Genomic DNA, 18325 nt, shown 5'->3' with positions numbered 1-18325 from the left:
AAAATGATAGATGATTTCCAGAGTTTCCATAAAATGCCTAAAGTTTGACATTTATTGAACAAACTTACTCAAGTAAGAAATACGTTTGTACATATTTGAAGTTAAATATGATGAGCGCTTGAAAGTGAAGGTGTTTTTGGTTTTGTTTGGAAATATTTTTATTTTCTAGCATCTCGTGTTTTCTAAAAGAAAAACGAAAGCAATTACACTATCGATGATGTGAGTCATCGATTACTTTTGCCTTGGTACGTCAACGTCACACAAACCTGTATACCATGTGCTATGCGTCAGAGCAGATTATTATATGAATCTTTCATACTATCAATGAAGTGAAGATCTGCGAAAAATCTAGAGATCCCTTTGATCTCTGCGGTGACGAACCAGGAAGTGCTGAAAAAAAAAGAAAAAGGAAAAAAAAGCTCTGCCTGTTCCGACTGGAGGACAAGCTACGTGTAATATTTGATTGAAAATGGCTGACAGGAAAGCCAATAACATCCCCAGCAGCAGCGCAAATCTGCTGTTTTCAGCGGCTCCGGAGTTCAACTTCAGCCTGCCGTTCATACCCGTCAGTCAGGCCACCGGCCCCGCAGTTTTATCCGGAGGTGAGCTTAGAAACTCTTCAGATGAGCTGCTTTAGTGGCTAGTTATATTAGCTTTCCTCTATTTTCAGCTCGAAGGTCTTTGCTCTCTATGATAATAAGCTTATGATTTCTGTAAGATTATTTTACTCTGATATCCAGTAACCATAAACAAGCATTTTTTTCCGTTGTCAAATATTTTGCGAATTTTATATTGATTTTATTTGCTTGATTAGTAAAAGAACAGTTGCCGTTACACTTATGTAACAGGTAACGTAGCATTTACGGTGTGAAATTAATCAGTGGTCACTACTCAAACGTGCCATGAGATAACATTATCACTAACTATCCCATAAATCACCTGTCATCAAACCTTAACTTAATTAAATTGCATTAAATATTGTAGAAACACAGAATTATCTCATGTACCTTTTAAAGAACCATTACTGCTATTATTAACTTTTCCTAACTTTTATTTTAAAATTTGAGTGTTTCTATTTTTATAGGATGATTAATTAAATCTAGGGCAGTATTACAGCCTAGATGCACACTTGTGTATTTTTTCTAAATGTTTTTAATAAATAATATATTGAAAGCTCATAAAGCTTTAATGCCATTTGTTTTTTATTTATTATGTTCTGACAAAATAGTTATATTTAAGACTAATTTTCTGTGCATTTCTTTCATGTCTTCCTCTGTAAAGATGATGCCAGTGAAGTTGGAGAAGAAGACAGTTTTCTTGGTCAGACGTCATCAGCAGCTCCTCAACAAGCCTCCACGTTCAATTATTTTTCCAACACTACTAACAGCAGCGACCCTTTTGCATTTATAGGGCAGCAGCCATGCCCGCCTCCGGCCGCCACCGTCATACCATCAACAACAGGCCCGTCGCCTGCATCCACTGCAGCTAGCCCACCTCTAAACCCACCAATATCTCACATGAACCCCGTTCTGCAGTATGGCAGTGTTACTAATCAAACTCCTATGAGTACATACACTCATCCACCTAATGCACCGACTCCTCCTCCTCCTCCTACCCAGAGCTCCCAGCAGTCCTATAATCCATACCGTCACAATGCTTCCAGTAGCAAAACTAATCCTTACCTCATGGCTCCTGAATTACAGCAGCAGCCCCCCAGCCAAACACCCCAGCATCTAAACCCCTATTCTCAGACCACCCCTGCTCCCTCGCTCCAGACTCCACCAACAGCATTCAGCAAGGTTGGTCATGTAATGTCAGATTTGTTTTTTAATCACTATGCGCTTAAATTTATAGTTGGAAATAAGAGGGAATTTACTGGCTCTGCTGCCACTATTAGAGCTATTAGAGCTGCTTGGCCAGTAGTGGATATTTAATTGTTCCTACTCATTTCCTGCTTTGTAGATCTAATATTCACAAAAGTTTCATACTGTAAAATACAGTGCTATTTTAGTATTTATATGCCATTGTAGTATTTCTTAATATTTAGAATTAATAGGTTCTTATATTTTAAGTTTCGATTTGTAGTTTTAGTAATTTAGGATTTTGTTCTTTTGTCATGTTTTTCTTTGTTTAATAGATTTTTTAAATTTATTTTAATATTAATATATAGCTATAATTAATTTAGTCATTTAAGTATTTCAACTTATTTCACTTAAACATTTTCATTTATGTTTTTAAAGTTAAGTTTTTCATATAATGTTTTTTTTATTATTTTAGCTTTATTTTTCAGTACCTAAATCATTTTAGTTTAACATTTTAGCTAACAGCAGTGGCAAAATAATTTGTTGTGATAACTAAAATCATATATATATATATATATTTTTTTTTTTTACCAGATTTCAGTTTTGAATTTTTTTTTCTTTCTTTCAAAATAGAATAGAATTTTAATATTGTCCATTTGTGGGTTGTCAGCTATAACTTAATTATCAAATCAGATTTATATAAACTAGAATATGTACTATATACTGGTACTGGTTCAACCTGAAAAAAATAAATAAATACATAAAATAAAAAATAAATACATAAAATAAAAAATGCCATTTTAAGCAATCAACTGTCTTTTTAAGCATGTTTAAGAAAACGGGCATATTTTGTAACAGTTTTAAAAAGGAATTGTATTTTGTCTTTATAGTGTTTTGCTATTTTTCAGCCTCCCCCAACACAGATACCACCACCCCCTACAACAGCCAGCATGACCGGACCATTAGTTCCTGCCAACTCAATGGTTCCATATGCATACAATGTTTATGAACCGGTTCAACCTCACTGGTTCTACTGCAAACAAGTGGAGTCAAAGATGGTCTGGCTTCCCTTTAGTATTCTGGATTCCATTTGCTTGGAAGAAACATTTAACTCTGGTAAGACAGAAAGTGTTTTCGTCAAACCCACTTACATTGGCAGGGATGACTCTACAAGCCTCTGCCAGTATTTTAATATTAGTTCTCAGGCTTTTGATGTTTGACGTCTGCTGTTTACTTTTAGGATAACTTTGTTTCAGGCTCAATGGAACTGCCTCAGTCACTGTAATTTAATTTCTTTGAGATTAACTGGATTGTGTTTTTCTGTGTATGCCAAAAGCACATGACCACTCTTAGTCTATTTCTTAATGTGTTGCTTCAGTTCAGCCAGATCCAGAGAATGTGATAGTGTGTACGGACGGAGGGCGCTATGACGTGCAGCTGTATGACCGTGCACGGACTGCCGTGTACTGGGAGGAAGAGCCCACTGAGGTCCGCCGCTGTACCTGGTTCTACAAAGGAGACGCAGACAGTCGCTTCATCCCCTATTCAGAAGACTTTAGTGAGAAGCTGGAGGTTTGTGCACCCCTATACATTTTTCTCAACAGTATCAGAAGACAACTTTTAACTGTTCGATGTTAAACAGGCAGAATATAAGAAAGCTGTTACCACTAATCAGTGGCACCGCCGACTGGAATTCCCTTCTGGTGAGACCATCGTAATGCACAATCCAAAGGTACAACATTATTAAATGTTTTTAGTAAGAATATAATCTAGACAGGACTCACAGTTTTGTGGCATAAATCTGATTGGTTCCTCGTCAGGTGATTGTGCAGTTTCAGCCGTCAGCCATGCCTGATGAATGGGGCACGACACAGGATGGTCAGACCCGACCTCGGGTCGTCAAGAGGGGTGTGGACGATGATCAGGATGAAGTTCCTGATGGTAAATGAATCTTTTAACCATTTATCCAGTCTAAGTAATTTGTTCTGGTATTTTGCCATTTAAAATCCTCTACATTTTAAAATGTTTCAAATGCAAACTGTCAAACAGCCCTCGACCTCAAGATTATTAGGTATTTTTTTAAAGGAGAATGCATAACATGCCAGAATTATTGAAGAATATTGTGTTTTCCCGTGTAGGTGAAATGCCTCAGGTGGATCATCTGGTGTTTATGGTGCATGGCATAGGCCCCGTCTGTGACCTGAGGTTTAGGAGCATGGTGGAGTGTGGTATGTTACACTAGTTTAGTGGCCAGATAAAAATTTGAGTTCAAAGTCTTGATTTAGGCCATATATTGGCTCTGTGTGAATGCAGACTGTGTTTGTATTCCCAGTGGATGACTTCCGCAGCGTGTCTTTGAAGTTGTTGCAGAGTCATTTCAAAAAGGCCCGTGATGATCATCTGATTAGTCGTGTGGAGTTTCTGCCTGTGCACTGGCACACAGCTCTGCATGGTGATGCCACAGGGGTTGACAGGTACAGACACATTCAAGAGAGGGTTCACTGGAAAGCTGTATATGAGGCCTAAAACTGACACTTCAGCCACCATAATATATATTCAATTATATTCAAAGCATACATTTATGATTCAAACGTTTGTGATCAAGTTTTTAAAGAAACTATTGCTTCTATTTAGCAAATATTTTTGATAAATTGATATATATATGTATATATATATAAAAAAAAATTGATAATTTTATATTATGGAAGAAGTGTTTTGTTCTTTCTATTCATTAAAGAATCTTGAAGAAATGTATAACAATTCTCCCAAGAATATTAAGCACCACCACTATTTTCAACATTGAAGGTGTTTCTTGAGCAGGAAATCAGCATATTAGAATGAGTTCTGAAGGGTCATGTGACTGACTGGAATACATGGAATAAATAAATATAGACTGGGGTAAAATGATAATTCAGCTTTTCCATAATGACAGTAAATAAAATTAAAAAATATATTAAAGTAAAATATATATACATACCGATTTTATCAAATAAATGCATTGGTGAGAATAAGAAGTTTCTTTCAAAAACATGAAAATAATCTTACCCACCCCAAACTTTTGAATGGAAGTATAATTATAAAACACATTAACTGGTATTAAATTAGCTTGTCCTTTCTTAAGAAACTCGTTTTGCTAAGGTTACTGAAAAAAATGTTGTCAGGAAATTTCCTTTCTTCTTGTTGCTGCTATGACCTTGAAATCTCCATACTGTTCTGCCTAGTTCATGTTGTCTGTATTATCATAAACGTCTTGTTTTGTCTTTTATGTTTTAATCATCACTAGGAGGATAAAGAAGATTACTCTGCCCAGCACAGGTCGTTTGCGTCACTTCACTAATGAAACCCTCTTAGATGTTCTCTTCTACAACAGCCCAACCTACTGCCAGACCATTATGGACACCGTGGCTGTTGAGATCAACCGCTTGCATGCACTATTCATGCAAAGAAACCCAGACTTCAGAGGCAGAGTGTCTGTGGCTGGACATAGCTTGGGTGAGAATCCTTTGCTTCTACAGAACTCTGATTCAACGTCTTAAATCATAAACCTTGAACGTCTATAAGAGCTCGCTGATAGTATGTAAAAACACCATGTACTCTTGAACTAAATTTATATTTTTTATTTACATTTTTTTTTAACATCCCCTAATCTGTAGGCTCTTTGATACTTTTTGATCTGCTGTCAAATCAGAAGACTGGGTCACCTTCATCAGGCCCAGTGACCAATGGAAATGCTCCGCCTAATGTGAAACAGGTATCAATACATTAGAATTTTTGAAGATGACCGAAGGAATGCCCCACATTAATTGAAATGGCATATTAAAATATGACATGGCATTCCTGGAAGCCACCATCTGTGGGTGTTTAAGATGACTTCTAAACCTGATTTGAATGATGTTTAATTGCTGTAGGTAAGTCCTGTCATCCAGACCAATGAAGTGCCTACTGTAGCAGCTGCTGAGGAAGAGTCTAAAGAGGAAGAGGAGGAGATCGGCAACCTGGCATCGGTTCTGGAGATGTTGGGGTTGTCTGAATATTTGAGCACTTTTGAGACAGAGAAGATTGACGTAGAGTCTCTGGTGAGAGCTTTTGAAATTTAGTTTTTATTCAAAACGGAGCAAGCTACTCATCACTGCTATTTGTCCATCTCTGTTGCAGCTGTTGTGCACAATAGATGATCTGAAGGAGATGGCTATTCCTCTGGGGCCACGTAAAAAACTGGCCAATTTTGTCAAAGAGAAGTCTGCAAAACAGGCAGGTTTTCAATTGTCTTTATTTTACATCTGGAATTGTTTGCACTTATTATTTGTCCAGTTTTGTGTGACACTGTGAAACACATTTGTTTCTTGGCAGACGGCCCGAAAGGCTGTGAAAGAGAAGACTGTAGAAAAAGAGGAACCAAAAGAGACCCAACCTCCCGTTCAGACGGAGCCCACACCAGATCCTGCCCTCAGCAAACTGCCAGTGGGAAGGACCATGTCCTCAATCCATGTGGATTACAACTATTTTGAAATAGGCACAGGACAGGTAATACTTGCTAAATTGGTCTCTGGATCAAGAGGATAGAAGTAAGGTATTTGGTCCGAACCTGATATGTGAACATGCTCTACAATCATGGATGTTTCTCTCCAGGTGTCAGTGGTTTATCATGCTCTTGTCTTTGAACCGGTGAATTTCTTTGCTCTCGGTTCTCCCATCGGGATGTTTCTGACAGTACGTGGGGTGGAGAAAATCGAAGAGTCCTACCAGCTTCCCACCTGCAAAGGGTTCTTCAATATCTATCATCCAGTGAGTGGTGTCTTAGCTTGTCCAAAATGGTTTAGGACTGAAGTGTCAGTATAAATGAAGAAAAATGAACACCACAATTTTGAACTTTTAACATTCTGCAGCTAATTAATTAATGTTATCATGCACTCAGCTGGATCCAGTTGCATACAGAATTGAACCCATGATCTTACCAGACATTGAGCTGGAGCCGGTTTTGATCCCTCATCATAAAGGGAGAAAGAGGCTTCATCTTGGTATGTATTAGACAGTTTTTTTTTTATATTGTTCTAAAAACCGTAAATAATTGAATAATAATTGATTGGATTTTTTGTGTCTTGTGTCCAGAATTAAAAGAGAGTTTATCCAGAATGGGCTCTGACCTAAAGCAAGGCTTCATGAGCTCTCTGAAGAGTGCTTGGCAGACTCTGAATGAGTTTGCCCGCGCTCACACATCGTCTGTTCAACTACACGAACAGCTCGCCATGGTCGCCAGTCAAATTAAAGCAGAAGAGGAAATGCAGCAAGGGGAAGGCAAGTTAACCACAGTTTATATCCTCTTAACTTTTTTCATTGCATCATTGCTCTGGTTTACTGTGCACACTTCAGCTCAAGCTCTATCAAAATCTGAATCTCACTGTTTGCTTGCAGAGGAGAATAAGATGGTTGAGAGTCCTGAGCCCCAGAAGGAAGAGGAGACACAAATAAAAGTGGGCATGCTGAATGGAGGGAATCGCATTGACTACGTCCTGCAAGAGAAACCCATCGAGAGCTTTAATGAATACCTGTTTGCACTCCAAAGTCATCTGTGTTACTGGTATGTGATCTTCCATAACAATATCATTATGTAATAATAGCATTACCGTCATGTTGTGTTTTATAAACACACTTTTGTCTCTTTCCTCAGGGAATCTGAAGATACAGCTCTGCTACTCCTCAAGGAAATTTACAAGACCATGAACATACACCCAGATCACTCAGTGCATTGATGTAATGGCTCACTAAAACTCCTCGGTCGTCACAAATCACATTGCTTTGGAGATAAAAGAATATTTTAAACCGTTTTCAACTCTTCATCTTGGACTGTCTTAATTTAAAATGAATACACTTGTATTGTTCCATGTGTCTTAAATTAAGAAATGAAAGTCAAATAGTGGATTTCAATACCACCACAAGGGTTTAAAATGCCATTTTTATAGCTTAAATTATAGAGTTGCGAATGTTTGAGTGCAACTGCAAATGGAATCAAATGGTATTAACAGAAACTTTATAGTTAGTGAAGAAATAACTATGCTATGTAAAAACTTCAAACAACAAATCCTAATAAACTGAACTATTATTAGCTGGTTTGTCGATTTGGCTTGTCAGACCATTTTACAGTTCTCTTCAATATATTGGGATATTTAAGAATTGATATTAGCTGGCACATAGATTTCGCTCCAAATAATTCATGACAAAACTGCTGGGGATCAAATGGCAGGTTTACATTTCAAGGTTAAACTGCTGTACCACATCATGGTTTATTTTGGGGACAAAAATCATTGACAATTCTTAGTTGTATTCCTTTTATTTAAAAACAAACAAACAGTGGAACTCAAGATCCTGACCAATTTTAGGCTCTACAACCGATAGCAATGGTTACCTGCTGCTTAAAGTTGAATTAATACATAAAGTCCTCATCAGAAGTGGTACGTTCAATCACAGAAATGTCTTTTAGGGATGTGTGGTGTTTCTTTTTCTTTTCTCTCACTACTTCTACAGATTCTTTAAAAGTGAGTGCAAAGGCTAATGTCTTGAAATATCAAATACCTGCAACATAAAGCCCTGACTGTTAGTGCTATGGCACTGACCAGTGTCCTCACACATGGTGCAAAGTAAGAGTTTGACACACGCATTAAAATGCATATCGGGTCCAAACACTTGGAAGACTTTTCCCATTATCTGAATACTATTCCAACAGAGACATCGGCTACAGTACAAATCCAGCATGGCAAGTTTAACCACATCCATCTGTGGATGATTGTCCCTTTTTGCAACAGGTCTCATTTTTGTCGCAGCGCATAAATTTTCAATAAAAATGTAACGTATGGCTCTGTCAGTTATTTGCAAAATAAAAAAAGACATGCTTTCCCAATTCCCATTATTAATCACTTCGGTGTAAATTATTTGTAAAAAAAAAAAATGCAATCTGTTGCATTCAATTCATTAAGACAACTTCAATTTACAAATAGTTTGCACACACTCTTTTTACTCTGGTCATTATTGCCACATGTAGTTAATAAATTCAAAAAGTCCTTCTAGTGCAGAACGCCTAACATTTCAATTGACATTAAAGCAAACTATTCCAGAATGTAGATTAAAGTCTCATTGATGTAAACAGGTTACGTAGTACCTATCAGTACCATCCTCCCACCACACTTAAAAGTCTTTTTTGCTGTCATAAGGTCTTCAGTAATCCATGGATGACTAATTAGAGTTGACTTTGTTAAGTTAGTTTATATCAAAAATGTCAATTTGACCTATTTCTTCATTGCCATCATCAACAATGTTGTGCTCTGTATTGTTGATTTATTCTGCTGGTCTGCTCTGGGTTTTGTAGGCCTGCTTTCGAAGGTGAGTCTCGATCTCCTCCCTGAACACCAGCATGCCCAGGTGAGAGTGTGACGCCTCGTTCATGGCCTTGGACTGGATGCACATGCGGTACTGCTCTGGGGTCAGTTCATCTGCGCACAGCTTCTCATGCCACAGGTGGAAAAGGCCTGATACAGGAGTGCGGATCACAATCTGATCACTTCGTAGGTACTTCCTGTACAAGTGCACATCTTCCACACCCCAGCCTTTCACTTCCAGATCAAATCCCCCTAGAAAAGGGGAACCTTGAGTTTATTTATATGTAACAAGCAAAAGATCTTTCAAGAAGATTTACTACAATAAAACAAATATTATTGAAATATTTGAAACATTTCTTTCGTCTACTTTTGCTGAATTTTTATTATAAAATTTAAAACTTTTCCCACATTTAAATCCACACTGACATACCAATGCTGAGGAAGTCAGAGCGATACTGACAAGTCATGCCAAATCCAAAATCCCTCCAGAATCCGGCATCTTTTTTATGAATCTGTAAACAGCATACAATTGCATTATTCACTTTAGTATCAGTAGAAAGCCATATATCTGACAAACATGTAAGTTCATAGAAAATAAATCTTGATGTTACATACCAGCTGATTCTCAATGGGAGGGGGAAACTCAAGATTTCCATAAACTATAGCTGGATTGTACAAACTGAAAACCACTGGATAGAAAACTCGTTTTCCTTCATGGGAGGAAAAAATGAACTTCTATTATGAATTTATTGTGAAAAATTTAATTACAAATATTTAGTTTATTTTTACTGATCTCACACACATGCAAAACAAGTCAATTTCATGAATTTATTTGCTACACATAAACTAAACCCTATAGTACAATCAAACAACAGCGCAAAATGAAAGAAATACTAGATGTTTAATGATTTTTCAGATAGAAATGCTTGTTAAATGACAGACCTGGAGCTGTATTGAGACGACAAGTGCTAAGAAATTCCAGTGTGAAGTAGATGTCAACATCACAGAAGAACATCAACACATCACCCCCTTTCTCCCACGCGTGAGCTCCGATGTCCAGACCACGGCCGCGTGAAAACTCCTCATCCACGGGGATCAGGGTGTAGTTACTGAAGTTTTCCTCACTGAATACAAACAGTGGAGGAAACAACATGAGGTTTAGAAGATTTATGCCAAACTGAAGGGAGTAATAACACCGTGTTAAAACTACTCTACTGTTTATAAACCAGAAGTCTGTAAGATGTTTTTTTTTTTTTTATTATTTGAAAAAATTCTCTCATGCTCAACAAGGCTGCATTGATTTTGATCAAAGATACAATAAAACAGTAATATTGTGAAATATTTTTACATTTTCAAGTAACCTTTTGTATTTTAATATATTTTAAAATGTAATTCATTCCAATCTGGTGCTTCAGAAATAATTTCAATATGCTGATTTGCTGCTCAAGGGAAAATAAAAATCAATGCTGAAAACGGTTTTGCTGCTTTATATTTGGGTGGAAACCCTGATACTTTAAGGATTTTTTGATGTACAGAAAAGTTCAAAAGACCAGCATTTATTTGAAATTTGTAAATGTCTTTCCTGCCACTGACAGATTTAATGCATACTGGAAAAAAAGTATTCATTTCTTTAAATAAATATAAATAAAAATCTTACTGACCCCAAACTTGGTAATGTACTTAAAGGTGCCATCTGTCATATCTGGCAAAAAAATCAAGTCATACTCCACATTCCATACCAGATGGGGGCAGTATGCCTCAATAAAGTGAATTGGTCTACTCTAGAGTAACAAACGAGAAACAGCATAGTCTCTATGCTCCGCCCCTACCTTCACAACAACACTAGAGCATAGCTGAAGCCTATAAGACAGCGGTTCTAAATTGCAGTCCTCGCGCCCCACTGCTCTGCACATTTTGAACGTTTCTCTTAGAGCTTCAGACATTTGTTCTATTCGAACATAAGTGCCCTGCGAAGTGGTCATCACAGGATATTCAGCCATGATTCCAGTTCGAAGTGAACGTAGATATATGTACCAATCAAAGTGCATTGAAGTGTGCAAGACGTGAATTTAAATTGTATTGATTTACAGAGGTATATGATGTCACAGTTGTCCATGTTTAAAGACGCTGCACAGCACAAATCAGTGAATGAATGTTTCGATGTGAGGTAAACTTCAACAGATTTCCCGTGCTCAGAGAGTAGGGAGCAATGAACAATTAGAACACAGTTCATGCACGGAGTTCATTTCTAACGAGCTGATTATCTGAATCAGGTGTGTTAACAAAGAGAAACGTGCAAAATATGCAGAGCAGTGGGGCGCGAGGACTGGAAATGAGAACCGCTGCTATAAGAGGACGTTTTGCCTCCAGAGGAACGTTGGGTGATGTCAAGTGATTTTGAAACATGACATCTTCAAGCTACTCCCCTTCACCTTTACCAGTGAATATGTTCATATTCGTTTTGTTCATATTACATTGAGTTGTATATACACATTATTGGAATTAAATTAATTTGACAGACAGCATTCTGTCAACATCATTGGTCCAAGCTAGCGCCAACCAACGTAACCAGAGCTGGCAACTCTCAAGCATTCACCGTGAGACACACGCAATTGACTCTTTTCACACGCTTTCACGCCACACATTCTCACGTACAGAAAAACCACGAAGCAAAGAGGACACGGAGACCAACAGACTAGACAGAGCAGGTTACTTATGATATAAAAATATGGGTAAGTTATAGCTAGCTAATTATCAAACGCAGCTACGGTTAGCCATCGCTAACATTAGCACGTTTATAGAACAGCCTTCGATACATTTCTATGTTATAACTTCCCGAAAAAAAATACACAAACATATAAAACAAACTTCTAGCGAAATACTAACAGCATCTAACTTACCAATCCAAAAGAAATGTTGCAAGTTCGGTGTCGAACCTCATTTCTTTCAGGTCCATCAGTTGTCTCCAGCGATTGAAAGCAGTGCCGATGTTTACTCTGGTTCGGCTCCTTTTCTTATCGGATTTGATTTGTGTTTCCGAGCGCGGTTGTTTCCCTGTAGCGGGTGGTGGTCTCTTGCCAAGGGCTTCAACCATCCTTCCAATTGATTGACATCAGGTTAGATTACGCCCACAAGCCGTGCGAGTTATTCGTGTATTGCAGGTTGGCTGGTGGTTATGTTGCCCGCATACCGCCTCCCATGGCCGAAACTGGTATTACGACACCTGTCGGGCCGGGGCTAGTAATGCTACTGCTAATTAAAGGTGCCATGTGCAAAAATTAAGCTAAAAATATTAAAAAAATTACCTACACGCATCAAAAGTATGAGAAGAAATAAGGGCGATGATGTCATTAAAAAAATGTAAAGTTATAGTGCTGCAGAGATATCAACCTTAATTATCAGTAGCATTACTAGCCCCGGCCCGACAGGTGTCGTAATACCAGTTTCGGCCATGGGAGGCGGTATGTGGGCAACATAACCACCAGCCAACCTGCAATACACGAATAACTCGCACGGCTTGTGGGCATAATCTAACCTGATGTCAATCAAGCGGAAGGATGGTTGAAGCCCTTGGCAAGAGACCACCACCCGCTACAGGGAAACAACCTCGCTCGGAAACACAAATCAAATCCGATAAGAAAAGGAGCCGAACCAGAGTAAACATCGGCACTGCTTTCAATCGCTGGAGACAACTGATGGACCTGAAAGAAATGAGGTTCGACACCAAACTTGCAACATTTCTTTTGGATTGGTAAGTTAGATGCTGTTAGTATTTCGCTAGAAGTTTGTTTTATATGTTTGTGTATTTTTTTTCGGGAAGTTATAACATAGAAATGTATCGAAGGCTGTTCTATAAACGTGCTAATGTTAGCGATGGCTAACCGTAGCTGCGTTTGATAATTAGCTAGCTATAACTTACCCATATTTTTATATCATAAGTAACCTGCTCTGTCTAGTCTGTTGGTCTCCGTGTCCTCTTTGCTTCGTGGTTTTTCTGTACGTGAGAATGTGTGGCGTGAAAGCGTGTGAAAAGAGTCAATTGCGTGTGTCTCACGGTGAATGCTTGAGAGTTGCCAGCTCTGGTTACGTTGGTTGGCGCTAGCTTGGACCAATGATGTTGACAGAATGCTGTCTGTCAAATTAATTTAATTCCAATAATGTGTATATACAACTCAATGTAATATGAACAAAACGAATATGAACATATTCACTGGTAAAGGTGAAGGGGAGTAGCTTGAAGATGTCATGTTTCAAAATCACTTGACATCACCCAACGTTCCTCTGGAGGCAAAACGTCCTCTTATAGCAGCGGTTCTCATTTCCAGTCATCGCGCCCCACTGCTCTGCATATTTTGCACGTTTCTCTTTGTTAACACACCTGATTCAGATAATCAGCTCGTTAGAAATGAACTCCGTGCATGAACTGTGTTCTAATTGTTCATTGCTCCCTACTCTCTGAGCACGGGAAATCTGTTGAAGTTTACCTCACATCGAAACATTCATTCACTGATTTGTGCTGTGCAGCGTCTTTAAACATGGACAACTGTGACATCATATACCTCTGTAAATCAATACAATTTAAATTCACGTCTTGCACACTTCAATGCACTTTGATTGGAACATATCTACGTTCACTTCGAACTGGAATCATGGCTGAATATCCTGTGATGACCACTTCGCAGGGCACTTATGTTCGAATAGAACAAATGTCTGAAGCTCTAAGAGAAACGTTCAAAATGTGCAGAGCAGTGGGGCGCGAGGACTGCAATTTAGAACAGCTGTCTTATAGGCTTCAGCTATGCTCTAGTGTTGTTGTGAAGGTAGGGGCGGAGCATAGAGACTATGCTGTTTCTCGTTTGTTACTCTAGAGTAGACCAATTCACTTTATTGAGGCATACTGCCCCCATCTGGTATGGAATGTGGAGTATGACTTGATTTTTTTGCCAGATATGACAGATGGCACCTTTAAGGTTGATATCTCTGCAGCACTATAACTTTACATTTTTTAATGACATCATCGCCCTTATTTCTTCTCATACTTTTGATGCGTATAGGTAATTTTTTAAATATTTTTAGCTCAATTTTTGCACATGGCACTTTTAAACAGATTACATGCCTTACTCAATAATAATAATAATAAAAAAGCGAGCATATTTCCTGCTAGCCAAAAAATAACATTTTAATTGGCTCACTAAGATGGGTAAACAGCTCATTCCTTTCCTTTCTCCATTCAGAATGTTGGTGCAAACAGAATGTTTCAGGTATGCTATGCTCATAACATTTCTGAATATTTGCAGAGCTCAAACCTGGACATTTTCCTCAGAGACGCCTTCACCTCCTGCAGGCCCGCTTGCCCAAAATACACCACTGTGAGATGCACCCGCTTGTCCTGCTGTACACAAACCTCCCTGCACACAGAAAACACAGTCTGACCACAACATTTCCAAAACTCCCAAGGGAAAACTGGCTCCGTGTTGCTGCTACCCACACATTTTTAGAAGTTTAACCATATTATTTGCAGCACACAAGAACACACTGACACACATTCTCAGATATGATCCCAGAATCTCTCTAACATGCTCTGTGAAAAGTTTAGTTTGAAATGTCAATAAGAATCTGCACAAGCAGCAGTTATGTATGCGTAAAAATAGATTTTGCAATTTGATGCAACTTTGAAAGTGATTTCTGTGTAATCTGTGCTTCATATCTCATTAAACTTTTGACAATGGATATTTCTGCTTTGGAATTCATTATTCTTTGGAGTTTCATTAGCAGTGTGCTGCAGACATGATGTATTTTTAGGCCGAAACCTAGAAACAAGTTTAGAACTTCAAGTTTCAGTTTCCTGAAGTCAAATGATTTTTGGTTAAATGGGGTGATGTTCTTTAAATAAAGATGTTATGAAGGGGTGTCTGAATCTTAATGGTGGGGAGGCTGAAGTTATGCGACTGTGGTGTAGCTTGTTTACAGCCTACATTTAGCTTTCGACTTCTGGCAATTGCACTTGAGCTTCACAATTCATAAAGTCGTTTATCTGTGAAGACTTTTATGATGAAAAAATGTGTAAGAATCAAAAACGTCTGTCTGTCATACAGCTTGTTTTCTACAGTTATACAACAGCTAATTGAAATACTGATGATGCCAACTTCCATATAGCCTACAAAAACATCATTACTACAAAAAATGACCACAAATTCTAAAGCGAGCACCTCACCTGAAGTTGTGCAAGAACTGAACAAAGGCTTCAGTGCGGCCTGACAGTGGCACTATGATGTTAATGACGGTGCTGGCGGTGTCTACAGACGTGCTCCTCACTTTCATGAGGGGCCCGAACGGACGAAAGAGGGTGATGTGGCTGTACTCATGGGAATTCTCTTTAGCAAAGTAGAGCTCATACAGTGTGCCTTTGTCCCTCTCGGTCCTGTAGAGTCCTGCCAAGAATAGCAAGTACACAAGAGCAGCTCGAATTACTGGGCAAGGTTCACACCACCATTATCATTCTCAAACACAAACAAGAGCTGTTAAGTACACACAAATTCCTAGCCACATGGTGCGCTAAGTACATAAAGCAGCATATACGTCTTCTGAACAGCTTTTACCTTCAAAAAAATGGCTTTCGGTGAACATCTGCCTCTGCATGGGGATGTTGTCCTCCTGTCCGTCATCTTCCTCTGGGTTATTAATAATATCCAAACCTGCTTCTATCACCTCCACCAGCTCATCCCTCCGGTCCTTCCGCACAGGCTTCTCCTCAGGATGGCGCGTCAGGCCCATCTCCAGCTGGTACACTTTTGTGGTGGTGAAGCTCTCGAAGGGCACCAGTGCGTACTCGCTCGGCAACCTTGCTCCTGTATTCACCTCCGCCTTCTCGATTTGTGAGTGCAAGTACTCCAAGAGGTCACCAGGCTCTTGATCTCTGCCATCTATCAGGCTCTGGGGCCCGGGACCCTCCTTTTTTTCTTGAAGTACCCTCAGTTTCTCGCTCATCTCTTGGAGTTCTTGTTTGAGCTGCGCAATCTGCCTCTTGAGGCTGGCCGCTCGGCTGAGATGTCGCTCTTCCTGCTCCTGCAGGAGAGCCTGGTAATACTCCTTTCCATTCGGATCTCCTCCAAGGCCAGGAAGCACCCTGCTTACATCCGCAGGCGGCGTACACTCCAGCAGGTAAGCAAACAGCAGCAGTACCAAGAGCAAAAATATCCCCAGGAGAAGCCAGCGCGCCCGCCCCTGCAGAGGAAGCCCCCGTCTGGGCATATCTGAGAGGCAGGGGGCTCTTTACCAGCCACTGTTTTGCATTCCCACCCTGACAAGATGTAACCTTTAGGAAGGATGAAGTCTTTCACATTAATCCATTCCCAAGTGAAGCGGAGGGAGTGCGGGAGTAGTGTCACATTTCTCTTGTGATCATGCTCCCTCACACTACAGCACACTGAACATGCTCAGATTCCTCAGAGATGTGTGAATATACTGTTGACAGACTGTCATCCTGCTTGCACAATATTCCTCTTTTAAGAGAAATAACTCACCTAAAATGAAGATGAAAATAATGCAGATTTTGTTTATCAGTATATTTAGACTAAGCACAGAGAAAAAAAAAAACAGTAGACTAGACTATGATAAAAGATATATACAATAATTTAACAGCCTGTAGGGTCTTGCTGTTTATCTTCAAAATAATAAAAAAAAATTATATAACCATATTAATAATGTATAATCTACTGTGCTATATATTTATAATACAAAATTGTATTGTATAAATACACACACACATACACACGCATATATATATATATATATATATGTGTGTGTGTGTGGAATTAATATATTATTAATTTGGCGATTAGCGAGGTCGGAGTCCTGTTCAGATCACGCTGTTGGTGTTTATTTTGCCGACTAAATGTACGTTATTCCATACACTGTGAGAAATTCATCAGAAGAAAAAAAAAAGCACAAGTAACGCAATTCTTTTAGGACCCAAGACTCTGAATAATACTTATTAAGGTTGAAAATCAGCAAAGAAATACAGCTTTATGCGCACAGGGCAACATCTGGCTGATTGATTCATCAGCCTGATGAAAAGAGATAATGGAAAAATCTTGCTATTCGCACAAAGAAAATCTACCAATGTAGTTTGTGGCAGAAAATGTCGAGGTTGAAGTTGTTTACTAAACACGGAACTGTGCGACACTTACCTCGGTAGTTGTGACTGTATGAGGCTCTAGGTAACCGCTTCTTTATGCAGCAGTTCAATAGAATACCGAGCATAATAAATGTGGGAAGAGAACGCCACGGGGCAATGAAAAAGGAAGCACAATAAAAACGCACATTACTTCCGCTACGAGCCGCAGAATGTCAAAATAAAAGCCATCCTGCCGTCTAATCATTAAAACCATAGACTGTATAAAAACAGGTTAAAACCCATGGTTTACAAAAATGCACTATAATTATGCCTGCTTTGAAGATTAACTCATATCCTTTCTTTAAAATTGTATTCATAGGTTTTTTTTTCTGTGTTCGTGCTGCTGCACCACGTTGTTTCTACTCCAGCAGAAACGTTTAACGTGAGTGCCATCTTGGTATTACCTATTTTAAATAAATCTTCCCATTCATAGAGCAAAACGACAAATTATGTGAAACATCTTCATTTTCACTTGATGATTTAATTTAATTAAGGAGTAACTGATCTTTCATCAGGCCATCAGGCTCCTAAAACTCAGCTTCTTAACTTCTACATGACTTCAGTTAATTATCAGTAAGATACTTAAAGAGTAACTAAACCCTAAACCAACTTTTTTTAGTTAATGATCTATAAGAATGGGGCTTTATTAGTGCTGTTCATTGATTCGAGTAACTTTTTTGACATTTGAGTATAAAGTGTTTTAATTCTACAATATATGGTGTAAAAACGTGTGAGTGCTGCCCTCTTCAGGTTGAACGGTGGCTACTGCAGTTGATTTTGCCTATTGGATGTTGCGGTGGCAAGTGACGTAAGCGGTGGCAGGTGATGTAAGCACTTTCCAGCTCACCACGCCCCTTGGTACGAGCTACCACGCCCTTGACAGTATAAAACCATCAAAATCACTGTAGTGAGTCAGGAGCTGGAATTGCGAGTATTGGTAACGAGTCAAGGATAGACTATTATAGCATCTATTTAGC

The 18325-nt window shown here is 38.8% G+C and overlaps 2 protein-coding genes across 3 annotated transcripts; one reads left to right on the top strand and one right to left on the bottom strand.

Annotated features, from left to right (window-relative positions):
• The first annotated feature begins 284 nt into the window (after nucleotides 1-284).
• Nucleotides 285-7903, top strand: sec23ip (SEC23 interacting protein). The gene is made up of 18 exons (XM_059566241.1): nucleotides 285-602; nucleotides 1282-1799; nucleotides 2711-2918; nucleotides 3181-3374; nucleotides 3445-3534; nucleotides 3623-3743; nucleotides 3941-4030; nucleotides 4135-4276; nucleotides 5086-5294; nucleotides 5456-5553; nucleotides 5711-5878; nucleotides 5958-6053; nucleotides 6153-6326; nucleotides 6432-6587; nucleotides 6718-6820; nucleotides 6912-7097; nucleotides 7215-7380; nucleotides 7471-7903. Exons 1-18 carry the CDS (start codon nucleotides 470-472, stop codon nucleotides 7550-7552), a joined length of 2934 nt encoding a protein of 977 aa, XP_059422224.1. The 5' UTR covers nucleotides 285-469; the 3' UTR covers nucleotides 7553-7903.
• A 913-nt stretch (nucleotides 7904-8816) lies between these two features.
• Nucleotides 8817-17508, bottom strand: csgalnact2 (chondroitin sulfate N-acetylgalactosaminyltransferase 2). 2 transcript variants are annotated; one of them, XM_059566239.1, is made up of 8 exons: nucleotides 17362-17508; nucleotides 15772-16695; nucleotides 15387-15603; nucleotides 14479-14580; nucleotides 10115-10296; nucleotides 9788-9882; nucleotides 9603-9684; nucleotides 8817-9424 (listed from the first exon to the last, which is right to left on the bottom strand). In XM_059566239.1, exons 2-8 carry the CDS (start codon nucleotides 16421-16423, stop codon nucleotides 9132-9134), a joined length of 1623 nt encoding a protein of 540 aa, XP_059422222.1. In that variant the 5' UTR covers nucleotides 16424-16695; nucleotides 17362-17508; the 3' UTR covers nucleotides 8817-9131. The 2 variants fall into 2 exon arrangements, with proteins under 2 accessions (XP_059422222.1, XP_059422223.1); XM_059566240.1 differs by having other exon boundaries at nucleotides 15772-16487; nucleotides 17362-17393.
• Nucleotides 17509-18325: the final 817 nt, after the last annotated feature.

This window comes from Carassius carassius, chromosome 14, assembly GCF_963082965.1.
Source record: "Carassius carassius chromosome 14, fCarCar2.1, whole genome shotgun sequence".
In the NCBI taxonomy this organism is placed as follows: domain Eukaryota; kingdom Metazoa; phylum Chordata; class Actinopteri; order Cypriniformes; family Cyprinidae; genus Carassius; species Carassius carassius.
The sequence above is the reverse complement of the archived record's forward strand: the minus strand, read 5'-3'. Positions and strand labels throughout refer to the sequence as shown.